Below are 13,629 nucleotides of genomic sequence, written 5' to 3'. Positions count from 1 at the left end.
CCTCGTTTCAGTACGGGGCTAACGGTCAACGAGACCATCCATTTTCTGGAAGCTCAGCAGATGTACGTGTACTTAAGCGTGACTCTGAACCCCTTTGAGCTCAGCTGAATCTTACGGGAAAAATGGGGGGGAAAAAAGGAAACACATGCACTCTAAAGTGGCTTCTGTGGCCAATGCCAAGAAAGGCACAAAACTGTTAAGATACTGCAAGCTTAGGAGCTGTCCTTGGTGCTATATCAACATGAAACATGGGAATGGAATCTCATTAAAACGGGATCGAAATGACAATAGCTTTATTGATTTTTAATGTGTGAGACACACAACTTAAATTCACCATGCGTGCTGAATGCTTTTGTTTCACTTTACAATCACTGAGTTTGTGGTCCAGCCCTACTGTGTGTTGACCAAACATAATTTCCACTGGGGTGGGGTGAGGTGTGGTAAGATATATTGACTAACTAGTTTGATTTGGTTTCTGACTGAGGCTATAATTTAATTTACTCTCAAGCTGACATTTATAGACAGCCAGAGTGAATCTTGGGGCGTTTTTTTTTCCTCAGTAAAATCGCTCCAATTTTAGCCCAATAGAAATAAGACAAGTGCACACAGAGAGAAAACTGACTGACGGACAGAACTTATTAGGAAAAATGGTAAATTGATGCACTCTGCAATCAAGGTAACACTTAATTAAATTTATGATTAGCATTCATCATCATATTTCTAACGGATCAAGGAGAAAACAAAATTATATTCAAAAACATTTGAGAATTAGGTCTTTGTTGACTGACTAAAAAAAAACGATGTGGAAGGTTATAACTTCAGATTGATGAATTTTTAGTTTACATACATAGAGTATATGAATTTAACTTTTATTCCAAAGAATACTATTGACTAGTGCTGGCACATACAACATATTCTTACACACTATTGGTTTTTATTTCTTCAATAAGTATGTATATTTCATCTACAGTAGAAAGGGAGTGAAACTAAAGAAAAACTGTGTACTGTAGTCCATCCATATCATAGATTTTTTTTCCCTGTTGGTCTTGTTTCTGGAACATATCCAAACAATAAATATGACTTCAATAAACTCGGCAAATGGTTCTAGGTTTAGTATGTCTCCTGTCGCAAATGCTTTACCGTCACATGAATTACGGTCGTCAGTGCAACACATGCTTCAAGCATGGACACAGCTGTCTCAAACCCTGCCCCCCACGGGGGTGTCACACGCAGTGTTACGGAATACAACAGACAGTTCATCGATTATGCTTATTTTTTAAAATGTCAGAGTAGCTAGCAGTGTTGCCCCGCGATGCCGGTGACCTTTGTGAACCGTGTAAATCTGTTGAATCGCATCAAAACGCTGCAGCTCGGGAGAAGGTATTGATCCGTGTTTCTTGCAGTTGAAATTTAAACGCCAATTGAATTCCCAAAAAGAACAAAATGCTACCAAACCTTATGTTTGGCAAAATTATCAAGAAAACGCATAATAATGTTTGAGGGACACTGTTGTTGAATTATTTTTTTTTCACAGTGGTCCAAGTGTTGAATTGATTGCTACTGGACTTATTTTGGTTGTCTTGGAAGACATTTTGGCTTCATCAGGCTTCATCACATTTAAGCAAGAGTAGTTAGGACAACACTGGCCAATATTTACAGGAGAACAAGTATCACATAAGAGATTAACTGGCCTACTGAGTGCCACTATCAGGTCCAACATTAAAATTGTCAATAAAACAGGTACAGAGTACATAAATTTGTCAGTAATAAAGAAAAAATTGAATAGAGAAATCAATTTGTTGCAGGGCAATAAGAAGTGTTTAACTTTAAAAATATTCGATAAAAAAATCATTCAATCTTAGTGTAGTAGAGCACGAGTTTGAAAAGAACCAATTCAGCAGTTTAATGTATTCATATAATCCACAGCATAGGCATTAAGAGCGTGTTTAAATTTTGGGCAGACTGGTAGCAAAAGATAGCCAGTTCAAGTAGAGTTTGGCAAGATAGACTAACCTAGACTGGCATGAGTACATTATATTCTACTTTGTGTATGAGTAGCTCCATTTTATCCACCCATTTTCATTGTGATTAAAACAGGTGCAGAGTACATATGTTAGTCGGTAATAAAAATAAAATCGGATAGAGGAATAAAATTGTTTTTGTGGATGCTGTTTATGCATTACCAAATGAGATATTTCCTTGCCAGTCTGCTTACACGTTGATAAAAGTAGACCTACTTTAGTCCCTACTATGACAATAAGTAAGTATGGGTTTGATTCCCACTCAGTGGCACAGTGATACGACAGATGGTCGATCAATTTTAGGGGTAGTCCACCTTTCGCCCGAGGTCAGCCGGGATCTGCACCAGCATCCCCGACCTTGACAAGGATGAGCGATGTTGGAAATGACTAAATGGATGAATAAATACCAGATTAATTTCATGTATGATTTCTGAATATGTGAAAACATTGGCTTATCCTGAGAAAATTGACACAAGCTCAGGGACTGAATGGATGAATGAGTACATTTATTTCATGTATATTTCCTGAATATGTGGAAAAAGTTGACGAACCATGAGAAAATCGACAAGCGCAAGGACTGAATGGATGAATGGACACATAGATCAATATCATGTATGTTTTCTGAATATATGAGAAAGCCAGGTATTCCATCTCGGAGGCATTACCATAAGAAAATTGACACAGGTTCAGGGAGTAGATGTCAACTCTATATTCAAACCCTCAACCCTAAAAACGTCAGGCAGCCTTGCTACTCACTATGCTCGCTGGTTGCTGCGTACACACCACTTGGTTGAATCTATACCTATGCTACTGCACTTGGGGGGAAGTAGGAAAAAAAAACAATTGATATCCCTTTAGTACCCTGGAAAATTGGAGTTGATGGAATGCTGTGAGGGTTGATATTATTGCGCCATGCCCCAGGGAGGGTTTTTGGAGATGCCGCCCATGCAATGACAACACAATGATGAGTTCCCTTGGCTGTGAAGCGGCACAGGAATTTCTGGGTGCAGATTGGACCACTCCTCTCTCTCAAACACGCCCCCCCACCCTCCGTCTCTCCATCACTCTCTCTCTCTCCTCTCCTCTTGAGGCTTTTTTGGTGAGAAAGAGAAGAGGAGGGAAGGGGGAGGGTGGTCTTGCAGTAAGAAGCGAAGGAACAGGACTTTATTGAGGAGTAGCTGCAACGGTAGAGTGGGGGGAAAAGCCCCTCGCCTTGCGGATGGTTGGAGAGAAAAGAAAAGAAGGGGAGGGAGAGGAAAAAAAGAAGAAAAATAGTGCACTAAGGCAAATAGTCACTTTGCGCTGCTGGGAGGCTGCCGGCTGCTTTGTTTAACTTGTTGATGCGTCGTTATTGTGGCGTTTTATTCCAGCGTGTGCGCGTATTTCAGTGCGCGCGTGTGTGCCTGCAGTGAAGATAGATGGGAGGCGATACGGCAAGTAGTCTCCTGCGAGGATTTGATTAAACTCCCCGGAGAGGCAGTTTAAGGAGCAGCCCACCATCAGGAAGGTGAGGGCTGAATTATTATTATTTTTTGTTTGTTTGTTTGTTTTTGGGGGTTTTGTTTTTACTTCCAAGTGAGAGCGAGGGGAAGCATCAGTTTGCCGCAAAGTGACTGTCAATGCGCAGGATTGGAACGCGTCTCCTCTCCTCACATTCTTTGTGTACCCCCGATTTCCCCGCACTGCGATAACAACCCTCACGCGTGTCGCCCCCCGCTTGCACTTGGCAGGTCAGCATGGCAGCAGGTGTGGCGGCGTGGCTGCCCTTTGCCCGCGCGGCGGCCATCGGGTGGATGCCCGTGGCTAGCACCCCTATGCCGGTGCCGCCGCAGGACAAGCGCAAAACCCAAGACGGACTGATCATCCTCAACGTGAGCGGCACGCGCTTCCAGACGTGGCGGACCACGCTGGAGCGCTACCCGGATACTCTACTGGGCAGCAACGAGAAGGACTTCTTCTTCCACGAGGAGAGCAACGAGTACTTTTTTGACCGCGACCCGGACATCTTCCGCCACATCCTCAATTTCTACCGCACGGGTAAACTCCACTACCCACGCCAGGAGTGCATCTCAGCCTACGACGAGGAGCTGGCTTTTTTCGGGATCATCCCAGAGATCATCGGAGACTGCTGCTACGAGGAGTACAAGGACCGCCGGCGTGAGAACGCCGAACGGCTGCAGGACGATGAGGAGATGGACAGCAGCAACGACGTGACCCCGGTCAACCTGACGCCGCGGGAGTACCTGTGGCGCGCATTTGAGAACCCTCACACCAGCACCCTGGCGTTGGTATTCTACTATGTCACCGGCTTTTTCATCGCCATTTCCGTCATGGCCAACGTGGTGGAGACGGTGCCCTGTGGGACGCTGCCCAACCGCATTAAGGAGGTGTCGTGCGGGGATCGTTACGCGCTGGCCTTTTTCTGTTTGGACACTGCTTGCGTCATGATCTTCACAGTCGAATACCTGCTGCGCCTCATCGCCGCCCCCAGTCGCTACAAGTTCATGAAGAGTGTGATGAGCGTCATAGATGTGGTGGCCATCATGCCATACTACATCGGCCTGGTCATGACCGACAACGACCAGGTGAGCGGCGCATTTGTCACGCTGCGCGTCTTCCGGGTCTTCCGGATTTTCAAGTTCTCCCGGCACTCGGCGGGCCTGCGCATCCTGGGCTACACGCTGAAGAGCTGCGCCTCCGAGTTGGGCTTCCTGCTCTTCTCGCTCACTATGGCCATTATTATCTTCGCCACCGTCATGTTCTACGCGGAGAAGGGTTCCACTGCCAGCAAGTTCACCAGCATCCCCGCCGCCTTTTGGTACACCATCGTCACCATGACGACGCTTGGGTAGGTTGCCCGGGTTGGAAATTTGATTGGAATGGTGGTATTGGCCCTATTTTGTTGCTTGGATTTGGCATTTTAGATCTTTGCTCCAATGAGTTGCATTAAGAGTGGTTAGCGCGTCGGCCTCACAGTTCTGGGGTAAGGGTTCGATCCTAGGTCAGTCCTCGCTCTGTGGAGTTTGCATGTTCTCCCTGGGCTTGCATGGGTTTTCTCCGGGTACTCCGGTTTCCTTACACATCACAAAAACTGGTTGAACATTCTAAATTAATATGATCATAAATGATTGTCCGTCTCCTTTTGCCCTGAGAATGGCTGGCGACCAATTGAGGGTGTCCCCGGCTGGGTGCCCGTAGTCAGCTGGGATAGGCCCCAGCACCCCACACGACCCTTGTGAGAATAAGCGATTTGGAAAATGAATGAATAGTCAGAGCAGGTACATTGGCCTATTTTGTACTGTGACACAATTCACTCTATGGAGATAAATATAAGTCCGAAGTATTGAAAAAGCTTTCAAAAGCTTTGTTACACCTTTTTTTTCAGTCTCAAATTTTTTTTGCTAATCTTTTTGGGAGATTTCAACACTTTTGGCCCTGTTTTGGCATGAGGGAACTGGCCTCTGCTGAATGGCTTTATTTAATTGATACATGTAGAGAAAAAACTTTGGTAAGCCATTCTAAACATTTTTAGTCAATCAGTTTGATTTGTATTTGTTAGAGAACAGCATTTATTAACGCGTTTCCAAACCTAGCACATATTTTGGATTCCGTGGTTTGGCATACCACAGTGATGCCCACTGAAGGGATGAAGGAAAACACTAGTCCATTAGGTGACACTCAATTTGTTGTACTACTTGGCTTTTTAAATCTTGTGCAAAATAAGATAGGTTAATGATCAGAACAATGAGAAATGGAAATGCATTGGAAGAAAAAAATTCAAGTGTGTTTCTCAACCTCTGAACTAAGGCAAAAGTGAACACAGCCTAATTTCCGTATCTAGTGGAAGAGTTTTAATGTCACATCAATGCCTTTCACTGGTATAGATAGATCCAGAAATGGCAATTAGTAAATTCAATATTTTTGTCATATTGGGCGAACTTGAATAGTTTCCTACTCAACAAGTAGTAAAAATCCAATGAGCCAAGGCACATGGTTCACAATCTGTCTTTTGGTTCACTATCATAAATCACCACCACAATAATGCTTGGGCACAATTGAATTTGGAAAAGCGAATTATGCAAGTGGATGGCACTGGTTTTTACTTATAAATTGCAGAGACTGAGCAATAAGAATGAAAAAACATACTATTCCCTGCTGTATATGTATTTTTATTGTACTACTTCAGTGTACATGTTAAGATATTTTTTCAATTTTTTACATTTTTACTCTTACTTCAGTCATGACATTACAAATTGAGGTTATTTACTAAGCACATTGTCACTGGAATCCATTCTACCATAAATATGTATTTATACATACACCGTGTTTAAATATATTACATTTACTATAGTTTTTAATCTATGAATACTAATAGTAATATTTCTGTTTTGCGTGTGCATAAAAAGGAAGCCAAACAATCATATTGATTGTTGCAGCATGACTACACTGCCAAAAATATACGTCTGCACTCAACTATAATATAACCACTTATGAAATATTTACACTATTAGTGTTGACAGACTTGCTATTAAATGATATAGTATTACATCTGACACTCACTTTTGCTTTTATTATGAGACAGTCGTACATCATGGAAGCAGCATTACTACCTAAATTACCTGTCCCATGAGATTGTTTATTCACGTTATTTTACAGTATATTTCAAGGCTGTACTTACTATATCTGGATGTTGGATTAGTTTTTTTGTCCAATCAGAATACAACCTTTATTGTGTTGCCACAGGTTTCTGCAATCAGTCAATTATGGGTTGGCACTGGTGAATTTAGTCATATAAATCCACATTTAAAGGCTAGGTATCACATTCACTGTACTCAGTGGAGCCTCATGCTAAGCAATACATTGCACAGTACTGTTACAAATCTCACATGGATGTGTTCTTGAATGTCCCTTCCAGGGCTCATTAAAGCATTTCTCTTTTACACGTAGTAGACGCAATAAATGTCTGACTAAGAATCAGGTACAATGCTAGCTTCAGTATGTGGAGTGGCTTAAATTAATCAAGCAGGTTTAAGACAATTACATGCTACTAATTTCAGAATTAATTTATGGATGCGTGGCACTCGCTCAGTTGTCTTGAGCAGCTTGCATGTACTACTTAATATTACTGTTATTCCCATCATGACAAACTCGTACACCATTGCTATCATTCAGCACTGCTCAGCCTCTTGGGTGTGGCATGCTTTCCGAGGTGCTGAAAACTACCATCTGCTCCCTCCTCCCCATATTTTTTGTTTTTCTTTTTTGTTTTTTTGTACCTCATGGAAACAATAAACCAGAACACAGAGCTTGGCTGCCTAGAGCGTGATTGCTGGTTATAGAGCAAGGGAATAATAATCAGATCATTGTTTTAAAAAAAAAAAATGATTTGTGTTTAAAAATATCTTTTCAGACAACTGCATACTGCTTCCCGTAGGCTTGATGACACACAATTTTAGTGGCAGAAGGAGGACAAAGATTGCAAAGTTGCCACAGTGTACGTTGATGATAATTTTAGATTACATCAGGTACATCTTGAGCTATTAGACATATTAAATTACTATTAGTTCAACTGATGTAAGTCTGATAAAACCAACTCACTGGCTACATAAGTGTACAGTCATCAATTTGCAGTCTTCTATGAAATACATACTCCCCTCTGGTAGGAGTTAAAATTTGAGCATCTAACCTTAGAACTATAAAGCTGACATACTTGGCCACCGTGCTGCCCTGCATATTTTAATTAGATCTAAACACAGCCATATTCGAAATTCTCTACAGGGAGTTTAAAGTTGAAAGAAAGCCATCTAATAAAAAAAAGAAAATGCGGTTTGCACTGGTTTTGAATTCCATTACATCACACCAGGCCTTGTTCAAATATTTAAAGACACATTAGTGTCTGATAAACTGTAGTTGTACGCTACTCTAAATCTTAAACACTTTTACAATTGATAAGCCATTGCCATTGTCAATTAGAATAGTCTATCTGTAGTTTTTTTTTCATTGCAACATCTTTTCTAGGAGAGCATAAGGTACTCTTTAACATTGTGTTCCAATGTGCTACCACATTAAAACAGTGTAATATTATATTTGGAGCTTCAGGCTTAAAAATCCACGATATTGCCAAAATTCACTGTATATATGCAAATGTCTCATTTTTTCCCCCAAGGCATATACAAGGATTCTTGCATTAACTATAGGTCAATATGCCCACTCCCTGAAAAGAGCTGCCATCTGGAGCATAATTACTGAGATGCACAATCCACAGCCACTTATAGGCCTCAATGCCGCTGCACCGGCTTAGCTCAGCACCGCCACTCACTAGACAGATAAAAGATGGCTGGTGTCAAAGAGAGTACTTGTCAATGGATCACAAAGTAGATATCACTATGTTCACCTTGTGAACTCTTAGTGTTTCTTTAGAGGCACTTGACAAAATACATATTACTCATTTAAAAGACCCTTGGAATTGGAGCTGTTTTCACCTCGACGTAATCCATGACAGACTTACTGAATAAAAACAAAGGGAAAGGCTTATTACACTTTAGACTGGCTGCCAGTCAACTGTAGAGCACACAGAGAAAGACAATCATTTGCATAACCAATCACACCACCACCATCAATATTTTTTCCAGTATGACACATCATAAAAATAACTTTGATATTTTTTGTCTTAAATTGTTTCTATATTTTCTGGTTTTCACTTGCTCAAAAACATTATCTATCCCTTCATGTAAAACAAAGTATTGCAATCCATCAGAATTGTCCCATGTGAAAAAATCCTCTGTTGCCAACTTAGAAACAAACATAGTACATCACATGAAATGCATCTATTTCCTTTCGTCATGGAAAAAGAAGTTGAGTAAAGTAAACTTATTGCGTTGTTCTTTAGAGGCTTCCCTGCGTCTTCTATACTTGGCCTAATTGGTTACAACCTGATGTGCCCCACTAAGCCTTGAATACAAATGGGTTCATTTGGCATGGTTGAGTCATTATATTGTCATTTTTCAGAGTTCAGTATGCAGGCCAATTGATCCGCTCTTTGAACAAGAGTCTGATAAGAACAAAACAAAGCATTTTTTGCAAAGTTTGGTGAATAAGCTCAAGCAGGTTATTATTGCCAGGAACCACAATTTGAAACCTTTTGAAAAGCTTTTACCATACGCCTGATAGTCAATGATGCTAAGATCATGATGCCTTTCCACTACATATACTTTAAATTTCCCTTACTCACATCCCATGGAAGTTAAGATAGTGGCATGCTTTCTACACAAACACCCCCCACCCCCCTGCTGATGGCCCATTGATTGTGCTTAAGCAGACGTACAGACGTTGTGAGAGCAGGGGTTCCTGTTCCGAGGCACTTGGCAGGCAGCCTGAATGAAAAGGACCAGCAGAGAATCAATAGTGCTGTGCAGCTGTGTCACGCCTTCACATCGAAAGCTCGGAGGCACCAAAAATCGGACAACACCGTCTTATCCGGCTTATTTACGGGCTATATGTGCAGCCATGCATCCCGTGTTCTTTGTTATCCCACTGCGCTTTGTGCTGGCCATGTGCGAACAGATGCGTTCCTTTTTTGGAATCCTGGTCACCTTGTAAATGGAATTATGATCCAATGCAATGCTGTGTTGGTGGGTCTAACATGTTGGTACTTTTGCAGCAGTTTGATGCTTAAACGCTATGCGTACTGATGTATTTGACCATATCATTTGACCACATCCTTCATTGCCTAAGATCTGATTAGTATTGTTATCTAAACCCAAAATCACTGTTTCAATCAGAGTATGTATCAATCTCTGTGCCAATACTTTTGATTAATGCACAATGTCAAGAATCGGTGATATTTATTATCTGCATACAAGCCACCATAGAATCAATAGATCAGTCTGTAAGCCAACCAAAAACAAAAGTCCACTGATTGTTATTATTTTTGTATGAAATGTGTGAAACAAAGAGAAAAAAAACTATTAGTATTAAAGATATCAAAATGTACAGGACATGCAAAGACATTGGGTGAGGAAAATGTTTGGCAGCTGAGTAAACCTATATAAACTCACTATTTAAAATGATGATATGTTTGATGAAATATTGATCCAACAACGATTTTCTTTGATGACTTTTCATCATTTTCCTAAAATGCCCAAGGCATTTGTAATCAAGCTGGGCGAGAGCAAGACTCATGAACACTTTGATAACAGCATGCTTCTACTTTTCATTCGCACCATAACTTTCTTGGTTCCTTAATGAAAAGCAAATATTAAAGCTGCATTAGACCCACAGAGAAAAACTCAAGAAACAAGTCGAAATAACTCCATGAAAAACCAGTGTCAAAAGCACATGAGTCATGAAGTCACTGCTGCCTGGAACGACACTGCTAAGCTCCCCAGGAAAAGATGAAAAAGTTCCAGGAAAGGGGGCTTTTGGTTAGACGGTGGCGCTTATAATCTGCTGGTGGTCGCAACCCCGATAATAGCTAATAGGATAAAATAAAAAACAGAATGGTATAAGAGGATATTATAAATTTTATACCATTCATGCATTTGGTAACTTGGAATTTCTATCGCATCTAGACTTAAAATGTTTCCATTTTTTATAACCTGAATATTTTGTATGAAGAGTAAGTAAGATTTGTAAGTAGTTGTATAAAATAAATTTTTAATATTTTTGTGCAAATGTGGAAACACTGTACACAAATATTGTATTTAAATCAATCACCTTATTGTATCAAAATATTCAACAGTCACAGTGAATATATAATTAAATAGTATACAAATTACACTTAAAACAGAAATTACTAATGGTGTAGTGAGTTGTATATTGGCATGTCTTTGGTGCTGATAGTGTGGGTTCAGTTCCGATTCAGTGATTGTGTGAATATAAATGCCTACTGATTGTCTGTCTCTGTACTCGCTCTGAGACTGACTAGTGAGCAGCTCAGGATGTGATCTTTTTCCCTTTGACAGCTATGATAGGATCTAGTACCACAACAATCAGGCTAGGATAAGAGTTGCTTTAAAATGTCAAATCGTAAAATAACAAAAATTGTTTAACACCAAGTCAGCTTTTTTCTCAGCTCTTTACTTAAATATATATTCTGGGCCATGGTAAGTTTTAGTATCAAGGTTCCTTTAAGAAGATGTAGTATTGAAGGGGAAATAATTGATATGTGGCAAAATTACATTAGTGATTTTTTATTGCACTTGAGCACGAGATATGTATTTTGTTACCCTGCATATGAGAATAACATCAGATGTTGCAGTATTTGCTTGTTTTTCTCAGAATCATCCACACAAGGTGAATTAGCTGCAGAGGGAGTTTTTGGTGCCTCAGATCTTTTAAGTGATTTAAGGTGTAATGGAGTGCACTGCTGAGATCAGCTGTGAAAACAGCGGAAATCAAGCTCAACCCACCAGGGAGGTGCACTGGGTGGAATTGGCTGTGATCTGGCCTGGAAGCACGTAGGGGCGGACATAGAGACAGATGACCCCCTGCACACACACACAGACACACACACTCACACACACTTTAAAGGTCTGAGTACTTTAGGCACTTTTGTGCATGTACCTTTATCTCCTGATGACTCTTTAAGATGGAAAAGAGTCTCAGGTGATGGTGAATGACTTTCAAAAGATGAAGGTAGACAATTTCCAATGTAATTGTGATACATTATTGATATAACATTTTTAAAGTGATCACCTTGCTGTAGATATAAACTTTTACTGCTTTTCTTTTCAAATACAAACATCATACTTATAAAATTATGTGAAATCAATCAGCAAAGTGTGTGAAATAATCTTGGCAAACCTTTTCACTTCCATTTTCTACTGTCAGAATACATAGAATTGGGATTTAAGGTATGATTCCAAGTCCTAATAGATACAATCAACCTAATTTTAGACTAGTTGTACATGCAATAAACATTGCAAAGTCACTTAACACAATTTATGGCCCACTGGTCTGTCTGTACTGCTGCTCCACCCACTAAATATGAGTGGAAAGACTCACCGAGTGAGCTCCATAAACCTGTCAAGGTGAGATTTATGCATTGGCAAAGGCAAGGTTAACAGACACGAGGGTCACTGTAAGGCCCATAAAGCACCACAAGCCAAACCATTATCATGCAAGCTTGTTTGACACCCCGACCCCGATGTAATCATGACCTTATATGCAAACACCACAATTCCCCACACTGAAAGCAAGCACAGTAGTACTGACATCAAGTGAACATTACATCTGTACATAAAAGATAACAAATGAATAAATTGCAGTGCTCCAGGTAGGCAATGTGGTAAAGTTGTACTTTTTAAAAAATGTAATCCAGTTAAAACTTCAGGGTGCCTTTGGTGGGAATTTGTTTGGTGTCATGCACCATTAAAAGGTGCACAGCCACATGACGCTATAGACTCAAAAACAAATAATAGCCAGACATTCACAGTCTCTTATCTTGAGAGAAAGATGGCACTCTCAAACAGGCTGGAACTTGGACAAGATTAGACATTTTACACTCCAGCAGACATCATACAGCCAAGTGAATGTAGTATCCACAGAGTACAAATGGAAAAAGGAATAATCTTACTTGTTTTCCTGATGGAAGAATTCATCTTCTGAGTTTAGTTCCGTTAGGTTTAAAGTTAATCCAACATGCAGAATCCATATTTTGGCTGTTGGGGGGGGGGGGGGGGGTTACCATGGTAAGAAAACTGACTCATGCTCAACTAAACAAACCCTGATTACTAGGTCACATGAACAACATGCCGAAACAGAATGAATCAGCTAAGTTCAATCAATGTCCCTTTAAAATAAATGCAACCTATCATTCCTCCTAACCCCCCAAAACAACTACTTTTGTAACTTTTTTTTAGGAATAGTCCTCAATTAGGTTGCACAGTGGCCATGTGGTTCTGGGATCAAGAATTTGATCCTTAGGCCCTTAGGTATGAGTGTGAGCATGAATGTTTTTCCACTTCCTTGTGCCCTGCGATTGGCTGGTCACCAATTAAGGGTGTTCCCGTGCCTGGTGCTCTTAATCAGCAGGAATAGGCTCTAGCAACACTTGTGGGAATCAGTGGTATAGAAAATGAATGAATGTTTCTTAATAATATGGCACTAAAGACACCAAAAACATCTAATGTGTTTTATTTTAATGCAATGAATGTGATTTTTTTTCTTCAGATGAATACATAATGGACTCGGTATTATGTGTTATGCACATTATGAAATTCACCAAGCCACGCATGGCAAAGTGATGTACAACTGTAATACAAGCAAAGGCCAATGTGAGCCACTCAAGCCACCATTAGCCAGCAACAGGGTGAGCCCTTTTTATAGGTTCTTTATGAGGTATGGTAGATGATGCTAATACCAAGCAGGTATATTGGACCTGAATTGACATCTTACATAATGAGGAGAGGCCAGTGGTGAAATTAGCTCGGTGCAGATTCATTTTGCATATCTCTGAGAAATAGTAAAGATGGGATTGAGGAGGCAGAGGAAAAGATGAGAGCTAGAAGATCAGTTTTCCAATTGCCAGATTACAAGTATGGTGGAAAACTCTTTAAAAAAGAAAGGCCTTTTTACCTTATTGGGGAATCTGAATATCTAGCAATTC

General features: G+C 40.4%; 2 protein-coding genes across 4 annotated transcripts in view; one reads left to right on the top strand and one right to left on the bottom strand.

The window, feature by feature from the left end:
• The window catches only part of LOC144211700 (uncharacterized), a 99,345-nt gene that overhangs the window by 56,728 nt on the left and 28,988 nt on the right, over nt 1-13,629 (bottom strand). For both annotated transcript variants that reach the window (XM_077739125.1, XM_077739133.1), the window contains exon 4: nt 12,598-12,682. In XM_077739125.1, the coding sequence (XP_077595251.1) occupies nt 12,598-12,622 (25 nt within the window). In that variant the 5' untranslated portion in view covers nt 12,623-12,682. The remainder of the gene's footprint in view (nt 1-12,597; nt 12,683-13,629) is intronic.
• Nucleotides 3,139-13,629, top strand: part of LOC144211685 (A-type voltage-gated potassium channel KCND2-like) — a 42,347-nt gene continuing 31,856 nt past the window's right edge. For both annotated transcript variants that reach the window (XM_077739112.1, XM_077739104.1), the window contains exons 1-2: nt 3,139-3,528; nt 3,752-4,869. In XM_077739112.1, coding sequence (XP_077595238.1) covers nt 3,758-4,869 — 1,112 coding nt within the window. In that variant the 5' untranslated portion in view covers nt 3,139-3,528; nt 3,752-3,757. The remainder of the gene's footprint in view (nt 3,529-3,751; nt 4,870-13,629) is intronic.

This window comes from Stigmatopora nigra, chromosome 2, assembly GCF_051989575.1.
Source record: "Stigmatopora nigra isolate UIUO_SnigA chromosome 2, RoL_Snig_1.1, whole genome shotgun sequence".
Lineage (NCBI taxonomy): Eukaryota > Metazoa > Chordata > Actinopteri > Syngnathiformes > Syngnathidae > Stigmatopora > Stigmatopora nigra.
The sequence above is the reverse complement of the archived record's forward strand: the minus strand, read 5'-3'. Positions and strand labels throughout refer to the sequence as shown.